Source organism: Staurois parvus, unplaced genomic scaffold (genome assembly GCF_062004578.1).
Source record: "Staurois parvus isolate SC_StPar_1 unplaced genomic scaffold, SC_StPar_1.0 ptg000147l, whole genome shotgun sequence".
Taxonomy (NCBI): Eukaryota; Metazoa; Chordata; class Amphibia; order Anura; family Ranidae; genus Staurois; species Staurois parvus.
Window position 1 is genome coordinate 11,794,974 of NW_028317943.1, and position 25,824 is coordinate 11,820,797.

Consider the following 25,824-nt stretch of genomic DNA (forward strand, 5'->3'; position numbering starts at 1 on the left):
TAACCAATGATACCTTTTAAAGCTTCTAATTCACTCCCTGGTTATCTCTCGCCTCGACAACTGCACCTCCCTCCTCATTGGCTTACCTTTACATAGGCTATCCCTCCTCCAGTCCATTATGAATGCTGCTGCCAGGCTCATCCACCTTACCAACCATTCAGTGTCTTTTACCCCTCTTTGCCAATCCCTGCACTGGCTTCTATGCACCCAATGAATAAAATTCAAAATAATAACTTACAAAGCAATCCACAACTCTGCCCCCAGCTACGTCACCAACCTGGTCTCAAAATATCAACCAAACTGCCCTCTTCCTTCCTCCCAAGACCTTCTGCTCTCTTGTTCCCATGTAACCTCTTCCCATGCTTGCCTCCAGGACTTCTTCCGAGCTTCTCCCATCCTATGAAACTCCCTACCCCAGTCTGTCAGACTATCTCCTAATCTATCCACCTCTAGACGATCCCTGAAATCCCTACTCTTTAAAGAAGCCTAACCGGCTTCTAACTAGTAAACTGTTTTTTATTTTCCTTCATCAGCCCATCCCCCACAGCTATTACCTTTTGTATCGCTGAACCCTTCCTCTTACATTGTAAGCTCTAATGAGCATGGCCTTCTGTTTCCTTTTTTACCAAATTGTATTTTAACTGTAATGTCTACCTTCATTTTGTAAAGCGCTGCACAAACTGTTGGCACTAAATAAATCCTGTATTATAATAATAATAATTGCATCAAGAAGTGCAGAGGCTTGGTAATGACATCATTGGGTCTAAAATATTTTGTATAAAAAAGGAAAAGGTTTTGTTTAAAGATATCGTTAGCATTTTGATGGGCAGAGAGAAGAACCAGGGAGGGCAAAATATAACCAAAATAAGGTTTAAGGGAAATCTACACGAACATAAGAAGCACATTTTGTAAAGTCTTCATTTGCATAAGATCTTCAAGAGTGGCCAGTGCAATTAAGATCGAAGCAGACACCTTCAGTGTTCTATAATAAAGTACAATATGAATTTGTGTTTTAGAATATCGGCACTTTGCTGTTAACGTCTAGTATCATTCAAACTTGCAACGTAAGTTGACATTTGTTCTACTGGCTTTTGTGAATTATGTTTGTGCTCTGTACTTCTAATAAAAGCAAACTAATTTTTTTTTTTTTTTATTTTTGCTTTACTTTTTTGTAGACTCAGGTAGGCCGCTTTGCACCTCAGTTTTCTGGTTATCAGCAGCAGGATTGCCAAGAACTACTTGCTTTCTTATTAGATGGCTTACATGAAGATTTAAATCGAATTAGAAAGAAGCCTTACATCCAACTTAAGGATGCAGAAGGGAGGCCAGACGAGGTACTTGTCATGTCTGAATTCTTGTGTAGATCCTGTCTTATTAATAGTGGCAGTGCTTTCTAGGCATTCTAGATAAAGTCTGCTCTTGTGTGTGATAGTAACAGTTCAAGTGTCACTATTCTAAACGTGATGATTCACATGAAGACATATGAATAGTCATGTTGTATTTATATTTGTTTCATATTGCAGGTGGTGGCTGAAGAAGCCTGGGAGAACCACATAAAGCGCAATGATTCAATTATAGTTGATATATTTCACGGGTTATTTAAGTCCACCCTTGTATGTCCTGAATGTTCAAAAATTTCTGTAACTTTTGATCCTTTTTGTTACCTAACACTTCCGCTACCAATGAAGAAAGAGCGTACCCTGGAAGTATATCTTGTTCGACTGGATCCCCTTTCTAAGCCTATGCAGGTAGGATTAATGAAATGAAGCACCAAACTATATTTAAAAATAAACTTTAGATGGCATTAAATGATTGAGCTTGCACTGCATGCACAAACAGATCTGGCACACACATTTCTATAAAGTGCCAGACTTAAGAATTCCACAGAAAACAGTAGAAGTGGTCATACTGTGGATGAAAGTCATCTTGTGAGTGGATTTTCAATCCTTCCTGTGCGAAATCCCAGAATGTGAATCAGTTTTGTTCTATCAATAAAAGTACTTGTACACATTAAATGATGTGTACCCTGTGTGTAAGGGAGATAAGTGTTTGATGAAAAACTATGATATGATATGGTATGATTACAATAATGTAACAATTGAGATGAGTTGCTACTAGAAGTGTACCTTCCCATCTCCCATGCATAGACTTGTGAGATGTGAACATTTGGTCTTGCTTAGCATTCATTATTATTAATCGAACCACTGGACCTAGGTTTCTGAGGGCTGTTAGATTGCATTTACATGTCTGACCACACCTTTAAGCTGGCCATAAATGGATCGAAGTTCAGCAGGGACCAGCTGAATTGTGATCCATTGATGGCTGTTCCCACTAGAGAGAGGAGTTTATGTAACAATTGGATCCTCTTGAATGGAAATGTTGGAAAATACGAATAGGGCATTCAACCAGTTCAGCACTGATCAGTGTATTCTGACAGTAGAGGAGTCCCGCCATCAGAATTAAAAGGTGTAGCTGGGAGAAATCCTTCATCCAAATTGATGGTGTGAATGAGGAATCCGTTTGTTTTTGATCAATATATGGCCATTTTCACTAGAGAGAAGTCGATCCAATAATCAGGTACTCTCGAACGGGAATGTTGGAAAGTTTGCATTCGATCAGTGCATGCAGCCAGTTGGCTGCAGCGTTGATCAGTGTATTCTGACAGCGCAATGGGGAAAATTCGTTGATCCAACTTGATTGTGTGGATGAGGGAATCCATTAATTTTTTTTTACATTTCTTTTGATCAGCCGACTGGATCATCAAAAAAAAAAAAGAAAAAGAAATGATCTATGGCCAGCTATCAGCAGACCAGGTTTAAAATTTACCTTTTCTGCAGCAGTGATCAGAGTAAAGCTATACTTACAACTCTGGATAAGAGGTGTAGTGTGTTTTAGATGCAGTCCATGTTATTGTGATCATTTAATGGTCACTATGGAAAGTCCTGGTCACAAATTCTCAACACGTGCCTGCTTAATAAAACAGAAAAACCCTAATGAAAGTACCCCCTCCAGGCATAGAATTTATATATGAAGAAACCTATGTGCCAAGGTACATTTTTGGACCATTCCGATTGGTGTCATAGATTGTTTTCCTGAGTTTGTGGACATAAATAATTATACTTTGTTTTGGACTTTACCCATGTTTTATTTGAAATCCAAGTGACTGCAGACTGTGAAGCTGGCACCTATCAGTGCCTGCATGTTCTTTCAGGTACCATAAAAGATAAAACCTTGGGCTCTGTTGTATACTTCTCAAATAAGCGCCCTCACTAATGCTTGCCAGGCTCTGCTACATGCACCTATGCTGATACTAAACATTCTGATGGGAGGAAAGTGCAGTGTGAGATCTCATCAGTGTGATGCTGCTTCTTCTTTGTCCAGTCATTGGATTATGGCCCCTTTCAGGCGCTGTGGACTCCATTTTGATCAGCAGGGTATCTGTCCACTGTACCCCTAGAGAGCAGAGCAGACGGATGACAGGTTCTATGTCCACTCAGTTTCTGCACAGACAGAGCCCGCTCTGCTGTATGGGCAGTCGGGAGTAAACATAAATGGGCTCCGCTGTTTACATCCAACTGCCTTTTAATCCGATCCACCTAGATGGAGGGGGACGGATCACCTTACATTTTTTTTTTTTTTTTTTTGCACATTGGATTGGATGTAGGTAGGTGTAAATGGACACAAGTCTTAAAAACTGATTGACCTAATTGAACCATTTGTGTGAAAGGGGCCCATGGGTATGTTCTTGACCAGACCATGCTGCTAGTACAGTGGAGGTTGATGGTCTGACTCTGGTGAATGGCAACAGTGCATGGATCACAAAATTGGTTGTACGGAATTAGAAATCCTTTATTAGGTACACCAGATCCCATTTTTCAACTGGATATTCAGCCCCTTGCATAGAATTTAGCTTTAAGGAAGCTTAAAGAGAGCTCCTAAAATTACCTTTAAAACAGAACTCTCCAGAGAGTAACATTGGAGCCTCAGTTGCTACATTTTTGAAAGTGCAAGGTCGAAGACTGTCCTATGTATCCATCCTTCGCTACTTAGTGAGCCCTTATGTTGTTACATCTAAAGGCTGTTACACCGAAAATGGATATTGACATTTTTGGTAGATACTGGAAAGTTAAATCACCAAGTGACATCTCTCTGCAGTAGTGAAATTTGCTGTTCTAGTTTCCAGGCCTGCACACCAGCCACAGTCAATATTACGGGGTCCCACTGTCCCTGTTGAATGTATAATTTACATTATATGATGCAAAACACAATGAAAGGGATGGGAACAGAGCTGAGAATAGCAGTAATGAGAGCTCCCTTTTTTATTCCTCAAGAGATATAAGAAACCAGTTCTCTGCAACAGGTTGTGCAGTATTGATTAGCAACAGAAAACAAAGAGCACTCCATAAGAAGCTTAGTGATTTTCTATTACAGAAGAACAGATTTTTCTGACTAAAGATTGATATAGTATTAGAGGTCTTTTTAAATAGAAAAAAACCTCTAGCTGTTTCTTGTGCTTTACCTTGGATATCTGGCATATAAATGTATTTTTATTGTTTCAGTATAAAGTAGTTGTTCCAAAGATTGGCAACATTATGGACCTTTGTACAGCTCTTTCATCGCTTTCAGATGTGCCTCCAGAAAAGGTATGTATGGTTGCCAGTATATGTTTCCCTGAACTTTATGCTTCTTAGGCTAATTATATAATTTTATTTTTCCTCTTTCTGCAGATGGTAGTCACAGATATTTACAACCATAGGTTTCACAGGATATTTGCTATGGATGAAAACTTAAGTAGTATAATGGAACGTGATGACATATATGTGTAAGTTCAGTAGTACTGTAAGTGTCTGAAATATGTGACTTATTATCAGATGATTCTAGATCTGGTTAACAAAAAGACCCTTATGTTGTCATTGTACCATGTCATAGCTACAAAAATGGCTACTAGAGGGAGTATGTCTCTTTATGCTGACTATATACAGCCACAAACTTTACTAATGCAAATGCAGTCATCTTCTTGCATGATGATTAAATACTGTGCATGCCCAGTGAATTCACTGTACTATCGGCACTACCCCAGTGGACGTTTTCTACATGCTGACAAATTTGGGTGAGACAATAAGTTCCCAAGAATAGCCAAGAATTTTTAGTTATAGATAATTATTGAACTCCTACATAGCCAGATATGCAATGGGGTTGATTTACTAAAGGCAAATAGACTGTGCACTTTACAAGTCCAGTTGCAGTCATTCTCCCCAGAACTAGTGAATGTGCAAAGCTTCACTTTGTAAAGAATACCCAGTCAGGTGCAAGGGAGAAAAAAATAAAAAACATTTTTGCACATGATTGGATGATAGAACTTTTGGAGATCTTCATCTCCATTTGCCTTTAGTAAATCAACTCCGAGTCATTGCAAACAGTGACTAAATCTGTTCCATTGCTTATAGCTATTGAGTCATGTGTAGAGACATTGATTTAGATTGAGTACACCTTAGAGACTGAAATTTTAGCCAGGGATAGAGAAATCTTAGTTGACTTGGTATGGTCACTTCAAAGTATATTTTTGTAAAGAAAAATGTATGGTTTGCCAGTTCCCCTCTTATCTATTACACCTTCGCACAGATCTCCTATGTGGTGCAAACCCGTTCCCCATTTCCTGGACCACCTCCACATCAAGCAGTATTTTTGATCCATTTTTGTTAGGCAGGCAACTATGCTGCAGTGCACAAGCACAATCACAAGTTCTATATAAAGATAAATGGGAGAGCCGAGACATTTTTAATTATATTATTATTATATAGGATTTATATAGCGCCAACAGTTTGCTCAGCGCTTTACAGTATAAAGGGAGACAATACAGCAATGATACAGTTCAATACAAGAGGGTTAGAGGGGCCCTGCTCCTTGGAGCTTATCTTAAGAGATATGACCTTATGTTTAGTAATATAATGTTCTTTTTTTTTTTTTCTTTTTTCTTTTTTTTTTAAAGAATCACACACAAGTACTTTTTTTTTTTGTCTTGCCAGGTTTTGCTTAATTCAGTCAACGAATATCACAGGTCCTTAACAAAGAACTTTTTGGTTTATGATTCAAAATCCAGGCTATTTTGAAGTAATGGTAACAATAGTGTTCCTGAGTATTCTAGTATTATGTCTGCAGTTTTCTAGAAACTGCTTAAGTATAAAACGAATTTACAATACCATTGTTATAATGGATGTTTAGATAGATTTGGCTAACAAACTAAAGCCACTTTCCAGCCTTGATTGTACGTCTTGGTTCAAATAGAGAGGAAGGCAGACAGAAGCTTTACAGTGCTGAAATTCACAGATCTGCCAGGAGGGAAAAGGGATAGAAGACACTGTCCTTGCAAGTTTAACTCTTTTGTATCTCCCTGGCTGCAAAGTTTGTCCTGTCACCTCCTGTCCCTTCTGCTTTTCTTTTCCCTCTCCCTAATTTTTGTTCCCTAAGCACAGTCTGTGTCATTGCTGTTGCTTTCTCCCCCTTTCAGCAACAGTAAATCTTAAAGCTGTCAGCTGATCGACCTCTAATGGCTTTGATTTTAGGCACAGTGCCTAGAATAGAGTGCAACTGAACATGAGCAGATCAGGGTGAGAAAGTGTATAACTGGATTTTAAACAGTATAGGCATTTATTTTGAATGTTTTACATAGCTATGCCTGCAAAAGGGGCCAGCCTGAAGTGATCTATCAGGACATCATTTTTTTTTTTTACTAAAGTTCCACGTTAAAGTAGGTTTAAAAATAGCAGACTTACTGGCTGGATCAACAGGTGAAAATAACAGGAAAAAAAGCCTACAAAGGAAAACTAACTTTGTGATTGGGGCTAAAACCTAGATCATTTGTAACATAACAGAACATTTGAATGCAGAGAGAGTAATGCTGATTATCTCAGATGTGCCTCATATTAACTTAATACTCTGCTTCTTCAATAGAACAAAATATTCACTTACTTATGGTTGGTGTAGATTCTTTCATATTCTTATTTGCCTTTACATGATATAGATGTGTAAATATGTTCCTGTTCATGCCTGATTTTAATCAGTATTTTGTTCATTAGATTTGAAACATCTATAACCAGGTCAGAAGATACAGAGCAAGTCATAATTCCTATATATTTACGTGAGAAATTTCGCCATACCAGTTACAGTCATCACCATGGCTCTACGTTGTTTGGTCAGCCCTTCCTTATGACTGTGCCTAGGAACATTACTGAAGATAAACTGTATAATCTACTGTTAACAAGGATGTGGTATGTATTTTCTTGTTTCAGTAGTTTTTATTGGTTTTATCAAAGGATAAGGTTTACAGGGTAGGTACAAACAAGTATAACAGCCACATCTGGCTGAACTGTGGCCGATCATCAAAGGTTACAAATGGGTTTCAAGAAACAATAAACAGTCTGAGGTAAACATTATCTAGGTAAGCACATGACAAAACTAGGTCCCCTATGAGACTTGGGGACATCAAGTACTCTACTGTTGTGACCTTCCAAAAAATAAAGATTTTTGTCAAAACAGGTCATATAGTATATTCAATTACGGCCTGTATGGCTCTGTGGAGTCCCATCAACCCCCTCCCTCTTCTCATAGTAGGGAGGGAAGGAGATCCAACAGTGCCATTAGTTATCTTGTTCTTCAATAAACTGAGAAAATAGGGTCGGGGGGAGGGGAGAAAAGTAGAAGTGAAGGTGTGCACCCTCTCTTCGTTATCCCTCCATCGCTGTCAATGAGGGTTGGAGAGATATTTTATCCAGGGATCCCAAGTTTTCTCGAAGTAGGCCATCTGATCATGTGGTATATATTTTCATGAAAAATGTCTGGCTTTGTGAATTTTCACTCTTAGCTCTGAAGTCAGAGCTCTGACATGACAGAGCTGGGTTTTTAAAGCTGAGAATCCCAGGTAGGTGGATTCTAGGCTGATGAAGAAGGTGATGAAAGTGAAATTCAAGGCTATAACTAAACTTAAAATTGTGCCCATCCCCCTTTTAACTCCTATTCTAACTACTCTGTGGAAGGAAGAAGCTTATAGATATCTACTCTGAGCACTGTGGTCACATGATCTCCCCAGTCACTGGCTTCAGGGGAGAAGCGCAGACAGCATATGGAATGTCTGGGCGTTGACATCACCCATAGGCTTACTATGGGGCTTCTGTTGTTGGCTGTCCCTCCTTTCCACTGAAGTCAATCATGTGATCTAACCAGAGCACTCTGAGAATAAGTATGAGCATCTATCTTCTACAGGGTAGTTGGAATAGGATTTGGAAGGGGGTTCGCTATAACGAACTGAGCCGGAAGTTCACCCCTTCCCCCCGCAGCCCTCTGGGACATTTAACAGGTCCCAGAGGACTTTGGTCCATTCACAAAGTGCAGCGCAATTCGCTCATGCGCAGTAGGAAAGCAATCTCCAACTTCCTTTTTGGGCAGTAAATCGGGATCATCACCTCTGTCCAGTGAGTAGGGAGGTGACCAACGAAACAGTAATACTAGACAAGAAATTAGCAGTGGACATTTATTATTATTATTATACAGGATTTATACTGTATAGCGCCAACAATTAGTTCAGCGCTTTACAATATAAGCGAGACAGTGCAATTACAATACATTTCGGTACAGAAGGAATATGAGGGCCCTGCTCATGGAGCTTACAACCTATAGGCTAGCAAAGGTTGTATAAAAAGAATAGTTGCCAATAAATGCTAAATTTTTGACTGTAATAAGTTTAACAATGTATTTATCTGTTTGATTGGACTTCAACTTTAGTAAGCTGGTAGCACTTGATTTTACACACTGCAGAATGTTTAGATATAGAAGGTAGAAAGTAACCCTAGTCTTAAATGAGTTAAATAATAGTATATCTTTATTTTATTCCTGAGTAATCTTGGTTTTTTTCCCCCTCTCTGTTTTTGCAGCCGATATGTAAAAATCACCAGTGATGGTGAAGAAAATGATGCCCCCCTGCACTGCAATAAAGAACATACTGTTAATGGAAATGGTCCAAACGGAGTCCATGAAGAGGGCTCCCCAAGTAAGATTTGTTTAATAAGTGGTGCTAGGTGTATTATTGCTTTGGCTGGCCCAAAACATAAATATTTGTTTCTGCTTTTAAATATGTCAATTATGTTTTATAAAAATTTAATTTCTGGTATGAAATGCCTGCTTTAACTATAGTTAGCCAGAAAAACATCCTCCATGTTCCTTTTTGCAATTCTAGAGCCACTCTGTTGCCTTAACTGCACTTGGAAGTGCCACCCTGCTGCTCACTATGGTTTCTGGGCTCTACCATTCCCCTGGGAGTCCTGGACATCAGTAACTAGGTTCAGGGTTGAGAATGGGATGTGCTCAGAAACATCCATTCACCAATCTCCTCTGTGACTTATAAGTCAGGCAGCAACAAGCATTTAGTCACTTTTGTCTCTTCCGGCAGGGGCAGGGAAAGCAGCTAATCAAATATAATCTGTCCTTGATTAGCTGCAGGGGAGGCATTATACATTTAAAAGACCCCTAGGGGTTTATTTACTAAAGATGGAGAGTCCAAAATCAGACTTCCTTCTGCATAGAAACCAATCAGCTTCCAGGTTTCATTGCCAAAGCTTCATTGAACAAGCTGAGGTTAGAAGCTGATTGGTTTCTATGCAGAAGGGAGTCTGATTTTGGACTCTCCAGCTTTAGTAAATAAACCCCCTACTGTCTTCATATAGAGGACCTGTCACCTGGCCATTCTATCACTTAGGGAGCTTGTTAGGCCCCTTGTCAGATCAATAAAGTTAAATGAAACAAGTGTTAAAAAAATGTAAGTCATTATAAAATGTTAAAAAAATATAAAGCAACCCAACTTCTCTGTGCCACATGTAAATGCAAATGCTCAAGTAGGGCATGCATGTGTATGTACACAGCAATTGTGCAACACATCTAACATATTGCCACTGTCTAGGGGCATCATTCATGGTTAACTAATAAGTTGTAAATGCTTTTTTCTTTTTCTTTTTTTTTTTTTCCTAATAAATTTCACCAATAGACAGTTTTGGGTAGCTTTGTCTTTCACCATTTTTAGGGTTTGACATGGCTGGTATCTATTTATCTGGCACAACCTCATCTTTTATATTTTACAAAAATAGTAGATATTACAATGTGTTTGTATTAAAATTCATTTTATTGTAATCCCGAGTGGAGCAATTGCCCCAGAATAGTCACCTTTGGGTATCTGCTGGTACCCACTGATATAAAGGTTATTGCATCAGGTAACCGTCTTAAATGTAGATGTATATTTACACCTCCTTTTTGCTTCTGGTGCAAAACATATAATTCCTGTTGTGACTCAGTATTGCTTCTGTGTATCACTCTTTCTATTGCCCTTTCTTCTCTCTGATTCACAGTGATCTTGCTAATTCTGTATACTGATGCATGTAAAGAGCCATCATTGATGTCATCGTAATAACACTCTGTGTATTTTTTTAAGGTGAAATGGAAACCGATGAACCAGATGATGAGTCTAGCCAAGATCAAGAGCTTCCTTCAGAGAACGAGAACAGCCAGTCAGAAGATTCTGTTGGAGGTGATAATGACTCAGAAAATGGATTGTGCACTGAAGAAACCTGCAAAGGACAATCACTCACAGGGCAGAAAAAACGCTTGTTTACATTCCAGTTCACTAATTTAGGCAATGCTGATATCAGCTATATCAAGGATGACACTCGGTACATTCGATTTGATGATAGACAGCTCAGGCTAGATGGTAAGTCAAACATTTTCATGTGCACTTCTGGCCAGCGTCTCTTGCACTGTAATATCAGTTTTGGAATTCTATATTGCTTCCTCTACTTACTTTAACCCCCCCCCCCTTTTGTTATTCAACAGGCATCCTTTTTTTTAATGTACATGTTTTTCAGCCATATAAATACATTTTTCGTAACAGTTCTGTTTGTATCCAGTTAGTAAACAACTGGCCTTGGAACGTTTTGTAAAGTGGAACATTTCTTGAAATTATCACCAGCTTTTAATTTACTAATTTTTGTTTAACAGTCCTCTTAAAAGCCATGAATAACATTAATACGAGAAAGATTTTTTTTTTCTTTTGATGTTATGGTATTTACTTTCATTAAAAATCTAAAAGCATTTATTTTGTTTACTATAAAGTGTGGAAGGGTTACAACCCTTGTCAATACCCCTGTATTGCGGTCTTTGTTGCCGCTGTGGAAATGAACTGTCTTTATTTTTCCTTGTGACTGTTGTCAGACCAAAAGTGATTGGAAATTTAACATGGGAACATCCTGGTCGGGTGACAGCTGTTTGAGGAGGGAACTCACATCACTTTGAAGAAACCTTTCCACTCAATTCCTGTTGTGTTTCTGAGACAAAAAGTGAAAATAAATTTCCCTAACTTGAGGCAAACAGCAGCTTGACGGGTTCAGACCTTTCACTACCCTATCCAAAATCTAAAACTGTAAATCCAGTTTTGTTAGAAATACATTTTAACACTTGCTTTGTAACACAGCAAGCTGCACCTCATTCAGTTAAAGGAGAAGTACGGTCAAAGCTTTTTTTGGCTGTAATTCTCCTATGGATCACAGGAATACAATTCACTCTGCACTCCTCTGACCCGTTTTCCTCTGATAGCGGGCTGAAGCCCTCTGTCGGTTGATGTCACAGAGCTGGTCCAGGGTCTGAAAAGATCCACCCAGAAGCCTGAACTGGCAGTTGGCTCAGCCTCTCAGCAAGCCGCTGGGAAACTGAGCCAGCCAGTCCCTCCCCTCCTCAGCACAGCGCTGAAGTGGTCGCTGGAGGGGCAGAGCAGAGAGCCAGTGAGTGTCCTCAGCTCTTTGCAGCCTGAAGATTGATAACTGAGCAATCAGCAGTGTTTGATTGCTCAGTTATTGGTATTAGACCCTGCGGGGGACAGATGCAGCATCAGACCGATTCTGCATCCACCTACTGTAGGTTAGTATAATTTTTTTTCCTCGTTAATCCATAGTTCTCTTTTAAGTGTCTTTCATTGGAACTGTCAGTGCTGACCAATAGTAGTAGCCAATTATGTCCAAATTTTCATTCTGCAATTCTTATATTTTGTAAGTTTTAATCTAATTGCTATGATTTTAAAAAAGGTAGTTTTAATGAGACCTTTTGGTAAATGAGACCCACTGCTGTTTGTGTTATCTAGAGGTAGAGGCTGGACAGAAACGTACCACATTGTTATTCAGTGAAATGCCAACAAATGTTTGCTTTGAGTGGGGACACTATCTCACTCAGCTGGCAATTTAAAAAAAAAAATCACCATTGTGTGGAATGAATTCAGTCAGAAACTTTTACTTCTTAGTCACGTGAACATAGGTGACATTACAGGTATATTACCATGATGTAGAATTTGGAAGACCTGGGCATAGAGCTGAAACTAGAAGTGGTAATTCAAAGTTTGGTGCCATAATCTTTTTCTTTTTCAATATCCCTGATGCTGCACAGTTTGACTTTGGTGGAAATGTTATTTGTAGGCAATGCTAACGAGAATGTTACCACAGGATGCGTGGCCCTTATTATTTATTCTCGTTATGAGTACAAAAGGTATACCATGCTGAATGGCTCAATACACACTTCTGTATTCACTGAAAATGGTAAAGCATCAACTCAAATATTGCCTCCATTCATTTTCATTTCTTTAATTTCTTTACCTGATCCCCTATCCCAATAGGAAAGCACTAAGCAGTGTGGGAGGAACACCTCCCAAGTAAGTCAGGATCTGGATGCCCTTCTGTATCTACTACTTTTGTGAGCATAGCTTTAATCTTTTTGCTGCAAGGCCATCCGCTCCACTTTAATATCATGTAGTTAGATTTTTGCTATTTAAATAAATCAACTTGAAGCAGTGCTCACACTAAATGCTAAAGTATCCAAGACACTCTTGATTTAAATAATACTAATGTGGCAACTTATGTGCACTGAGAGAGTAAAAACAAACATCTACACAGGTCACTGGCTTCAGAATCTCTTGATGCTGTGACCTGAAGTCTCACATAGTACATGTATGCATCGGCTCACATTCATGGAATGATGAATATAAAACTGGAACGAGTGCACTCATAAACAGAGTCTTTGTGAGCAGCAGTAATAAACGCCTGATACCACTGAAAAAGAAACAAGCTGAGTGCTTCTCCTAATGTTCCTTTTTTGGCGGTATCAGTTGCACTCTGTGCAGAGGCGTCCTGTTTATTTAAAAACTGAAGATGTTGTGAACAGTGTTTACTATGTTGCAGTTATGAGTGTATCTAGGAATGATTGATACAAATCACTCACTGTGTTCATTTTGGAAAACATAGACATTGTTTGGTAAGTACGAGAGACCTGTTTACTGAATCCCCCCACCCCATCTCCCAACCATTCTAAAATCTTCCCTTGTGTCCGCAACCACTGACAGTAAGCTGGGAGCGAAAGCAGTAGAAGACAGAGCACTGGAGGGAGAACCGTCGGGGGTTCATCAGCGTGGCGGGGGATGCCAGAGAGGATTGGAGCACACAGGGAGGTGGAGGAGAAAAGGCAGGAGATGGGGCACAGCTTGTAGCCACACAGGCTGCAGGGAAAACGGCAGCAATATGGATAGCGGACAGCAATAGTATTGGGGGTAGGTGGGATTGTCGCATTTTTAGTGAATAGCATTGATCATCAGCAAGTCAGCCACTGATGAAAGCAGTTTATTTCAGCAGCTCACTAAAATGACCATGAGCTTATAGTAGAAGGTGAAATGTAGCTAATGAAGGCCATACTGACCTGGCCAGCTGTAAGTATTTCTAGGCCACCATATGCCCTACATTAGTGGCAGCGTAAAGGGTAATGCTGTTATTTGTTATGCTCTTAATATATTATTTCATTGTAGTGTGACACCCATGTTTCTCTTTATCTTCTGTACACGCATAACCCTATAGAAAAAACTGTAACTTAAAACTTGCTTTTCTAGAAAGCTCATATCTTGCTTTGGACTGGGATCCAAAAATGAAGAAAAAATACTTTGATGAAAATGCTGCAGAGGTAAGCAGTCACCTTGCATTCCTTTTTTTTTAATCAGGGTAGACAGCAGACATTAGAAATAATTTTTAATCTAGTTTAACAGCCTTGTAACTGAAACAATTCAGAAACAAATAATGAAACTTTCCAAATTAAAACATGTATTGTGTTAAAAATAAATACATTAATAAAACATAGTTGATGCATATCCACATGTTTTAAAGTGAGTTTGTGCAAATACAGGTTCACTTTAAAGAACTCCCCCCCCCCCCCCCCAGCAGGATATGCTTACCTTTACCTTTTTCTTTGTTCCCTGTGGCTAAATGGAGCCACAGGTGAGCAAACGAGACAGCCATTTGTAGGCTCAATTTGGCACAAAGATGATTTTATCTTTGCTGCAACAGGATAGTGCTGGGCTAAGCACCAGTGCTTTTACATGGAGTCAGTCACATGTCATGTTCCTCCATACCCGGAAGTTGTAGTTCTTTCCAGTCATTTTCCAAGACAGATGCTTGAGAGATGATTGGTTTCACCTTCACCAGGAAACACAAGCAGAAATTTTAACCGTTAGAGGAAGGGTATCTGCTGGAATTTTTTAGCCTCTGCCCACCCTGAAAATTTTTTTCTGATACAACTGGTAAAACAAAGGTGCTCCATTTGAACTTTTCAGCAACAGAGATAAATAGAGCCAGTGCCATCAGAACAGTTCCTTCAACCTTTTTCCCCACGTATTTGTGGTTCAGAAGCAGTTGAGGATATATTGCAAGATTATAAATTTAAGGATGCTTGACCACTATCTACCCTCCTGAAAGTTTAGGATAGAAAGTATCTATTTGGTGAGAAAAAACCTTATAGAAAAATGTGTAATTTGGAGTTCAGACAGTAGATGGCATTCAACATTGGCAATTCCAAGCTTTGCTTATTGGTCTCTCTGTGGCATCCAGAATATTTGTATCAAGGTATGAGCCGAATGATGTTTCTGTTTACAGAGGATTTCGATCCTTCTCTAGATGACATCCTTCTGTACACTCAGACCCAAAATATTTTATTACTCAGACTCCACAAAGTACTGGAAACTCTACAGACTCTGTGGTGAAGAGTAAACTTGAAGGAATCCTTTTGTCTTCCTAGAACAGAATATTTATGAATACCTAATGAAAGACTGTCACAAAAGATATTTTTACACCTGGAGAAGGTAGACACATTCAGGAAATAAGGGCATGTTGTCTAGTATCCATCAGGCAGATCATGAGGCTTCAAGGACTATTGACTGTCTCTATTCCAGAAGTCATCTGGACACAGATACACTCCAGAGGACTATTTTTTTTTTTTTTTCAGGTACTTCTATAGCGCCGTCAATTTACGCAGCGCTTTACATACATATATTGTACATTCACATCAGTCCCTAACCCTCAAGGGGCATACAATCTAAGGTCCCTAACTCACATTCATACATATACATACTAGGGACAATTTAGACAGGATCCAATTAACCTACCAGCATGTCTTTGGAGTGTGGGAGGAAACTGGAGTACCTGGAGGAAACCCACACAGTCACAGGGAGAACATGCAAACTCCAGGCAGGTGGTGCCAGGGTTGGGATTCGAACCAGCGACCCTAGTACTGCCAGTCAGAAGTGCTAACCATTTAGCCACTGTGCTGCCCTGGACTACAAAGCTTCTTTTGGTCAAAATTAGGTCAAAACCCAGATTCTCTGGAATCTTGGTCCTTCTCCTTCAGCAGCATGTCTAGACATGGCCTGGTGAATAGATATAATTAACGTTTCAACTGGGTCACTTTGGATATACAGTCACAGCAGATGTCAAAAACTGGGGTTGGGAGGCTAATACTCCCTCTAATCAGGTTCAGAGAATATGAGAGGTGACTATGGTGGAAATTGTGTCCCACTACAGGAATCTGACAACCTTAAGAAAAGTCCTTCTTGCTTCAAAAGAAACTTGTCAGGCATCAGCATGTACCTTTACTCTCAGAAAACAGTACCACAGTCTTACATCAGTCACCAAAGTGCTACCAGATCACCAGAATTTTTGGAGTTAGCATGAAACATTTTGACCGGGGTCCCTAGATACAGTAAGGGATTTTCTCAGCTGATAGACCTTCCGGCAGACAAAATGGGAGCTCAGCCAAGTAGTATTTCTTCAATAGTTTAGAAATAGGGAATGCCCAGATTGGACTTCTTATGTCTAGGAGAAACGGGAAAGTTGAGCTGTTTTTTTCAGAGCCAAAAGAAGGAATCTCTGGGAGTAGATGCTTTTTCTTCCCTTTTGACTCTTCTAGCGTACGCTTTTTCTCTTTTTTCCATTGATTGTCCAAAAGATGGAGCTATTCAAGGGCATGCTGATCCTTGTAGCCCTTTGGTGGTGCAGGAGGACCTTATTTACAGTTGCAAGAAAAAGTATGTGAACCCCTTGGGATTACGTGGAGTTTTGCATAAATTGGGCATAAAATGTGCTCTGAACGTCATCTAAGTCACAACAATAGAAGAACACAGTCTGCTGAACATAATACTACACAAACATTAGATGTGGCCATGGTTTAATTGCACATAACATGTAAACATTCACAGTGCAGGGAGGAAAAAGTATGTGAACCTTTGGACTTAATAACTGGTTGACCCTCCTTTGGCAGCAATAACCTCAACCAAACGTTTCCTGTAGTTGCAGATCAGACCTGCACAACGATCTGGACTAATTTTGGACCACTCCTCTTCACAAAACTGTTTCAGTGTAGCAATATTCTTGGGATGTCTGGTGTGAATCGCTCTCTTAAGGTTATGCCACAGCATTTCAATCGGGTTGAGGTCAGGACTCTAACTGGGCCACTCCAGAAGGCGTATTCTGTGCTGTTGCAGCCTTTGTTTTGTTGAATTACTTGTATGCTTTGGGTCATTGTCCTGTTGCATCACCCATCCTCTGCGGAGCTTCAGTTGGCGGACAGATGGTCGTACGTTTTCCTGCAAAATGTCTTTATAAACTCTGGAATGAATTTTCCCATCAATGACAACAATCCGTCCAGGCCCTGAGGCAGCAAAGCAGCCCCAAACCATTAAGCTCCCTCCGCCATGTTTTATAGTGGGGATGAGGTTTTGATGTTGGTGTGCTGTGCCTTTTTTTCTCCACACATAGTGTTGTGTGTTCTTCCCAAACAACTCAATCTTGGTTTCATCTGTCCACAGTATATTTTGCCAGTAGTGCTGTGGAACATCCAGGTGCTCTTTTGCAAACTTCAATATTCTTTTTGGACAGCAATGGCTTCCTCCGTGGTGTCCTCCCATGTACTCCATTCTTGTTTAATGTTTTCCTTATTGTAGATGTGTCAACAAAAATGTTAGCATGTGCCAGAGATTTCTGTAGGTCTTTAGCTGACACTCTGGGATTCTTCTTTACCTCATGCAGCATTCTGCGCTGTGCTGTTGCAGTCATTTTTACAGGACGACCACGCCTAGGGAGAGTAGCAACAGTGCAAAACTTTCTCCATTTGTAGACAGTCTGTCCTACCGTGGACACATGAACAACAAGGCTTTTGGAGATACTTTTGAAACCCTTTCCAGCTTCATGCAAGTCAACAATTCTTGGTCGTAGGTCTTCTGAGAGCTCTTTTCTGCGAGGCATGGTTCACATCAGACAGTGCTTCTTGAAACCAGGAAACCCAAAACAGGTGTGTGTTTTTTAAGGGCAGGACAGCTGTCAGCAACACATCCAATATCATCACACTGATTGGAGTCAAGGTTGGCTCACTCCTGGCTCCAATTAGCTCTGAGAGAAGTCATCAAGCTAGGGCCTCACATACTTTTTCCTCCCTGCACTGTGAATGTTTACATGTTATGTCCAATTAAGCCATGGCAACATCTAATGTTTGTGTAGTATTATGTTCAGCAGACTGTGTTCTTCTATTGTTGTGACTTAGATGATGTTCAGAGCACATTTTATGCCCAATTTATGCAAAACTCCACATAATCCCAAGGGGTTCACGTACTTTTTCTTGCAACTGTAGCTAGTCCTCAAATTATGTCTCTGACATTACCCTCCCAATCCCCATTTCTTTCACATGATGACCTAACTCTTGAAAGGGACATCTTAAGTGTCTGAGAATGCTAAGAAAGGTAGATCAAATCTGTAGAGCACAGTATAGTCAAAACACTTTTATGAGACATTACAGAGTGGAGGTGCTATCCCAACAAAATTTGAGGTTTGCTTATACAGTGCTCAGTATAAATGAGTATACCACTTTTGAAAAGTAAGATTTTAATCAATATCTCAAGGAACACAAGAACAATTTCCAAAATTTTTACAAAACTGAGTTTTATAGAACATATGTTTTCTTTATTACACGAAAGTAAGGTTAATAATATAACTTGGATTACAAAATCTTCAGATTTACTCAAATTAGTTGATGCAAAAATGAATACACCCCACAAAAAAAACTACTACATCTAGTATTTTGTATGACCTCCATGATTTGTAAGGACAGCACCAAGCCTTCTAGGCATGGAATGAACAAATAGGCAACATATTGCAACATCTATCTTTTTCCATTCTTCAAGAACGACCTCTTTTAGAGCCTGAATGCTGGATGGAGACTGATGCTTAACTTGTCTCTTCAGAATTCCAGGAGAAATACTCTAGGAGACATACTTAGCCACTGAATCTGTTTCACCCTGTTCTTCTACAGAAATACAACAGTGGCCTTAGATGTGTGTTTTGGATCATTGTCATGTTGGAAAAGTGCATGACGACCAAGGGCACAGAGTGATGATAGCATCTTCTCTTTCAACATAGAGCAGTACATCTGTGAATTCATGATTGCATCAATAAAAGGCAGCTCCCCGACACCAGCAACACTCATGCAGAAGGACACAGCCACCACCATGCTTCACTGTAGGCACCATGCATTTTTCTTTGTACTTTGTACACCTTTGTGATTCCATACAGTTTTGAAGCTATCAGTTCCAAAAACATTTATCTTGGTCTCATCACTCCAGAGTACAGAGTCCCAGTAGTCTATACTTTTTCAACATGGGCCCTGGCAAATTCTAGCCGGGCTTTTTGTGCATGGACTTTAGGAGAGGCTTCCTTCTTTGTTCCACACACATGTTCTTCTATGTTCCACACACATGCATGCCATTCCTCTGCAGTGTACGCCATATTGTGTCATGGGAAACAATCACCCTAGTTTGGCTTTCTACTTCTTTAGCTAACTGCAGTAAACTTGCATGGCAATTTTCTTCAACCCTTCTCATCAGAAGACACTCCAAGGTGTTAACTTCCGTGGATGGCCTCAATGTCTCTGTGAGACAGTTGCGGTTCCATCTTTGTTAAATTTTTGTATCACTTTTGCTACTGTATTCTGATTGATAAGAAAAGCTTTGCTGATCTTCTTGTAGCCTTCACCTTTCTTGTGTAAAGAAATTACTTTCTTTCTCAGGTCTTGTGACATTTCTCTTCCATGTGGTGCCATTGCTGACAGCATAAAATGAGAAGGGGTTTTTGTTTAAGTAATGCCCTGTTATAATCAACTGTCTGCTGGACACCTGTTTAACCCTTTCGCTGCCTGGTCCATACGCTGCATGGGCCTGACAGCGGGCAGTTTTATACACAATCCAGTGGCTGTAGCCATCGGGATTGTGTATAAAACTGATAGGCAGATTCCTGCCTGTCAGGTGGAAGTAGTCAGATGGCTTTGCTGCCACCGATCTCTTTCACAGCTCCCCCGTTCAGGTACCACCCCACCCCCCAGTTTGTGTGCACCCGCCATGTAACCGGGCTCCGCTTGCCCATCTGCAGGCCCGGAGAGAGCCATGTTGGGTGGAGGGGAGAGAGGAGAGCAAGCGAGTGTCTGCTCCCCTTCTATGGGTGGCCTGGTCATGGCTGACACTTTGCTTGCTATAGAATAGCTGAAGAAAGGTGTATTGCAATGCAGTTTGCATTGCAATACATCTAATGGAGCCCAGGTGAGACATGCAGAGTCTTTCAGACCCTGCATGTCTCAATAAAGAGAATCTGTCATCAAAAATCATCACATAGGGGACTCTGTGTCCCGTATGTGATGGAAAAAAAATAAGTTAAGTTTAAAAAAAAAAATTACTCCCAAGCACATAACGCCCCCCCAAATTTTTTTTTGAGGCCTCCCCACCCCTGCATATATGCACATACGAACATAAACGCACAGGTCAGGGTACCTACACATGAAAATGTTGATTGTGATACACATGTTACATATTGCCGCATGTGCCAGAGGTAGAGCAATAATGCTAGTTGGGTATCTATTTACTCGGCGAAACCTTGTATTTTATATTCTATCAACCATTTGGGTAAATCATTGCATTTGTTTGCCCTAAAATTCACTTTAGTGCGATTTTTACTAAAATTTTGGGTTTCCTAGACCTTTGCAAAAATATCGTCTGACATTTAATAATTGGAACTACCACTATTTTATTCTCTATGGTGTCTGCTTTCAGAAAAAAATATAATGTTTGGGGGGTTTTGTGTAATCTTCAGGCCTAAAATGATTTGTTTTAAACGTGTGCAAAAAAAAAAACGCAAAAATGGCTCTGGCAGTGAAAGGGTTAATGAATAATTAGACTCACTTGTAGTTGAATTCTTGTTAATTAGGATTTTGTTGTCTAAAATTCTATCTTTGTTCCTAAGACTTTCATTGGGGTGTTTTCATTTTTGCAACATGGTCTTGAATGAATTTGTTAGGAAAAATACTTTGTGTGTGCAAATGAACAAATCTTGTTTGTAATCAATGGCCCGTATTTGGAGTATTTTGTAGTATAGTGTCCCATAGAAAATGTTCATTCTGAATGGAAAGTAAAGGTCTTCTAAAAAATCTGTCGGGGTGTACTCATTTATGCTTAGCACTGTACAGGCTTTTTTTCTCACTTAGCTGTCCTGGAAAATGACTGGGAACATTTCTAGTTAGACTTACCAGTAATGGTATTTCTAAGAATCTTCCAGGACAGTGTTTCTATTTTCCATCCTTTGGACAGTATCATGTCTGGTTCTTTGTTTGTAAAGTTCTCCTATGCACTAGGAGGCATTAGTCTACTCTAAATTTACTGTGGGACAAGGGGCGTGGAAGGGGTTTTTAAAGTCTCTGCTTGTGTTCCCTGTTGAAGATGGAACCAGTCATTTCTCACATAGCTGTCCTAGGAGATTCCTAGAATTACTGTTACAGTTAAGTCTGAGAATATACTCCGTTGTTCCTAGACTAAATGGTTAGGTGGGGGAGCGATGGAAAGGTATCTCCTGCTGCTTGGGCACAGCGGGTGTGTGTATGTGTGTGCGTGTGTGTGTGTGTGTGTACACTTTTTTTTTAAACCTGTCCTGAAAACAAATACAGTGGTACCTCGGTTAACGTAATTTTCGATTTACGAATGAAAATAATGCCTCAGTTTGAGTTTTTTACTAATACGAAGTGTATGTCGGTGCTGATTTTTAAATGCAATTGCTGGCTTTTTCTTCTTTTTTTTTCTCCACTATAGCTCACAAGATTAGCTGTCACTTTCCCTGGAGTTACAGGAAACTTTGTTTCTCTTAAACTAAAAGGAAACATTGTTTCTTTTAACTTGGGGAAATAAACTAAAAAAAACTTTCTCTTTTTTTAGCTGGGGGAAAGTGACAGCTGAATTTCTGAGCTATAGTGAAGGGAAATTACATTTAAAAACCAGCTCCATAATAAATAACAAAACAGCATGGGGGTCTCCCCTCCCATCCAAACCAAACCCTTTGGGTCTGGCATGGATTTTGAGGGTAACTCCCACACCAAAATTAAAAAAAAAAATGGTGTGGGAATCACCCCCTCCCATCCATACCAGACCCTTATCCGAGCATGCAGCCCGGAAGGTCAGGAAACAATACCAGGCCACATGCCCTCAACATGGGGGGTGCTTTGGGCCCAGTGGTTGTGGGGGGTCTGCGGGCAGGGGGCTTATCAGAATCTGGAAAAGACACAACACGGTCTTCGACAAGTCCTTTATTAAAAGAAAAAACTAAAAGAATGTCCCCCGCAGTAGATCCAACGTCAATCACGATGCCCGCCGCCGACCCGGAAAAATAAAAAGGTTCCATTCCCGACAATGGCTGCCAGCCCTCTGCCTGCTCCGGTGGTTTGACAGTTCTTAAATTGGTAAGGGGCAGGGCCACTCAGGGACATCACGCATGTGACCCCAACCCATGTGACATCAATGATGTCACATGGGGTGGGGTCACTCAGGTGATGTCTGGGTGGCCCTACCCCTTACCTATTGTCAAACCACCGGAGCAGGCAGAGGGCTGGCAGCCATCGTCGAGAACGGAACCTTTTTTTTTTTTTTCTTTCTTTCTTTCTTTTCGGGTCAGCGGCGGGCATCGTGATTTACGTTGGATCTACTGCAGGGGACATTCTTTTACTTTTATCTTTTAAAAAAAAGGACTTGTCAAAGACCATGTCCTGTCTTTTTTTCACCCTACACTTTTTGTTTTTTTGTGAATGAGTATCGGGACCATGTACCTCATACTCATTCACATTGGGGAGGCGGTATCCGGGGGCCCCCTTATTAAAGGGGGCTTCCAGATTCTGATAAGTCCCCCTTCCTGCAGACCCCCAAAACCACCAGCCAGGGTTGTGGGGAAGAGGCCCTTGTCCCCATCAACATGGGGACAAGGTGCTTTGGAGGAGGGGGTGAGCCCCCCCCCATGTTGAGGGCATGTGGCCTGGTATGGTTCGAGAGGGGGGGGGCGCTAGCTCATCCCCCCAACTTTCCTGACCTTCCAGGCTACATGCTCGGATAAGGGTCTGGTATGGATTTTGGGGGGACCCCCACGCCATTTTTTTTAATTTTGGTGTGGGGGTTCCCCTTAAAATCCCTACCAGACCCGAAGGGCTTGGTATGGATGGGAGGAGGAACCCCACGTCGTTTTTTAAATTTTTTTTTAATTGCTGGCAATGCTTTTACATTCAGCTGTCAGTGGGGAACCGCGCTGACAGCTGAAACATTAACACATGGTTGTCACTACTAAAATACCGCAAGACTTAATAAAATAACTAATGCAGTATTTTAGTAGCGTTTACTTTTTTTTTACCTCCGGAACAGATTAATGGGTTTTCAATGCATTCCTATGGGAAAAGGTGTTTCGGTTTACAAATTTTTCACTATACAGAAAGTCCTGCAGTACGAATTAAATTCGTAAACAGAGGTATTACTGTACAACCCCAATTCCAAAAAAAAGTTGGGATGTTGTGTAGAATCTACATAAAAACAGAATGCAATGATTTGCAAATCTCAAAAACCCATATTATAGTCACAATAGAAAACAAATCAAATGTTTAAATTAAATAGTACCATTTTAAGGAAAAAAAATAATAATTTTGAAATTGATGGCAGCAACACTTATCAAAAAAGTTAGGACAAGGCCATGTTTACCATTGTGTAGTACCTCTTCTTTTAACAACACTCTGTGAATGTCTGTGAACCAAGGATATCAGTTGCTGGAGCGTTGAGAGAGAAATGTTGTCCCATTCCTGCCTGATACAGGATTCTAAATGCTGAACAGACCTGGTCATCTTTGTTGTATTTTTTGTTTCAAGGTGTGCCAAATATTTTCAGTTAATGAAAGGTCTGGACTGCAGGCAGGCCAGTAAACACACAGACTCTTCTATTATGAAGCTATGCTGTTGTCATAGATGTAGTTTGTGGTTTAGCATTGTGCCCTTTGAAACAAGCAAAGCCTTCCCTGAAAAAGGCGTCTGGATGGGAGCATATGCTGCTTTAAATCCTGGATATATCTTTCAGCATTGATGGTGCCTTTCCAGATGTGCAAGCTGCCCGTTCCACATGCACTAATGCACCCCCATACCATTAGAGATGCAGGACTTTGAAATGAGCGCTGATAAGCCGGAAGGTCCCTGTCCTGTTTAGTCTGGAGGATGCGATGCCCATGGTGCCAAAAATTTATTTGTCTCACCACAGAACAGTTTTCCACTTTGCAACAGCTCATTTTAAATGCTTTAGCCCAGAGAAGATGGGCATTTCTGGATTATGTTCAGTTATAGCTTCTTCTTTGCATTATGGAGCTTTAGCTTGTTTTTTTTGGATGGCACTGTAGATGATGATATATTTAAAGTCTTTGCAATTTTACATTGAAGAACATTATTCTGAAATTGTTCCACAATTTTTAGAATCAGCTTTTCACAGATTGGTGAATCTCAGCCCATCTTTACTTCTGAGAAACTCTGACTCTCTAAGATGCACTTTTTATGTCAAGTCATGTTACTGACCTGTTGTCAATCAACCTAATTAGTTGCAAACTGTTCTTCCAGCTCCTCCTTGTTAGTTCCACTTACTTTGACCACTTTTTTGTTTTTGCCCTCCCAACTTTATTGAGATGTGTTTCTGCCATCAATTTCAAATTTACCTTATTTTTTTCCTAAAATGGTAAAGTTTCTGAGTTTAAACATATGTTTTCTTTTTTTCTATTGTGAATAAAATATTGGTTTGTGAGACTTGCAAATCTTTGCATTCTGTTTTTATGTAGATTTTACACAGAGTCCCAACTTTTTTGGAATTGGAGTTGTATATTTAGTATTATGTCCAACTTTGCTAAGCATTTCTTTACATTTTTTAGGACTTTGAAAAACACGAAAGTGTGGATTTCACCCCTCAAAAAAAGTCCTTCATGAAATTAAAAGACTGCATTGAGCTTTTTACAACTAAGGAAAAACTAGGTGCAGAAGATCCATGGTATGTTTTAGAATTTTTCTATAAACATCATAATTTTGAAAATTGTCAGAATGATGTTAAGCAAACTGAAAGTCTGTGGTGTCTGATATGGATTTCTAAAAGCATAAATGTTAAAAGGCATTTCCAGTTTAATTGTATGTTTGATGTGTTATAAATTAAAACAAATTGGTGCATTATGTGAAGTAAAACATTTCTTTAAAAGTGAGCATGTCAGCAACTGTACATGTCCATTTTGTATCACAATGTACAGCAGCAGTTTATTAAAACAAAAAAAAGTAGCTTTTATTATTAGAGGTGTTCTGTAAGCTGGAAGCACTGCTTCAGGCTTCTCTCCTCTATTGATCAGACTGTATGTTGCCGATTTGTAGAGAGACTGCGGCTGGAAGCTGATCTGTGTAAGACATCTGTAAAACAGCTAAGAACTGCACAGGCACCAGAATTTTGTCATCTCAGAATCTTATTCCAAGTAGTAGTTTTTGACCCTAGGTGATGCCTGATCTAATCTACTAGGTTCACTTTATATATGTTCTTGACTTCCTGCATAAGAAAAAATACATTAAAAAACCCATGCATGCACTATTTCTTTCCTGACTGTGTATAACTGTATTACAGTCGGGTAAGGTGATTCTAGCAGGCATTAGATCTGCTAGGATGCAGGGAAGTGAAAGAAGCACACCTCACTTTCCATCCCCATCACTGTGCATCCCTTTGCACCAACTTTAGCTCCTTATCACAGTATATCCCTCCACACCGACCTCATCTCACTAACGCAGCAATCCCTCTGCAGCCACTTCGCCCCCTTGGCAGCACGTTCCACCGCAAACATCTCACTGCCCCATCGCAGTGAATCTCACTACAGCCACCTCCCCTCCTTATCAGAGCACATCCCTCTCAAGCACTGCGTTCATATGTAATTGTGATTGCACACGTGAAGTATCGGAGGGAAAGCAATCATTTTAACTCTAGACCTTCTGAGCAACTCTAATGTGGTAACCTGTAAAGAGTTTTAAAGTGTTGCATATAGATAATTTAATGTATTGTAGTTGCCACTCCACAAGCTTGTGCAATTTTAAAGC

The 25,824-nt window shown here is 40.0% G+C and overlaps 1 protein-coding gene across 4 annotated transcripts in view; it reads left to right on the top strand.

Moving 5' to 3' along the window:
- USP15 (ubiquitin specific peptidase 15) overlaps positions 1 to 25,824 on the top strand; it is a 129,752-nt gene that overhangs the window by 65,886 nt on the left and 38,042 nt on the right. For all 4 annotated transcript variants that reach the window (XM_089674035.1, XM_089674036.1, XM_089674037.1 and 1 more), the window contains 9 exons: positions 1,176 to 1,334; positions 1,524 to 1,748; positions 4,560 to 4,643; positions 4,728 to 4,822; positions 7,077 to 7,268; positions 8,928 to 9,043; positions 10,475 to 10,750; positions 13,958 to 14,028; positions 24,633 to 24,748. In XM_089674035.1, coding sequence (XP_089530161.1) covers positions 1,176 to 1,334; positions 1,524 to 1,748; positions 4,560 to 4,643; positions 4,728 to 4,822; positions 7,077 to 7,268; positions 8,928 to 9,043; positions 10,475 to 10,750; positions 13,958 to 14,028; positions 24,633 to 24,748 — 1,334 coding nt within the window. The remainder of the gene's footprint in view (positions 1 to 1,175; positions 1,335 to 1,523; positions 1,749 to 4,559; positions 4,644 to 4,727; positions 4,823 to 7,076; positions 7,269 to 8,927; positions 9,044 to 10,474; positions 10,751 to 13,957; positions 14,029 to 24,632; positions 24,749 to 25,824) is intronic.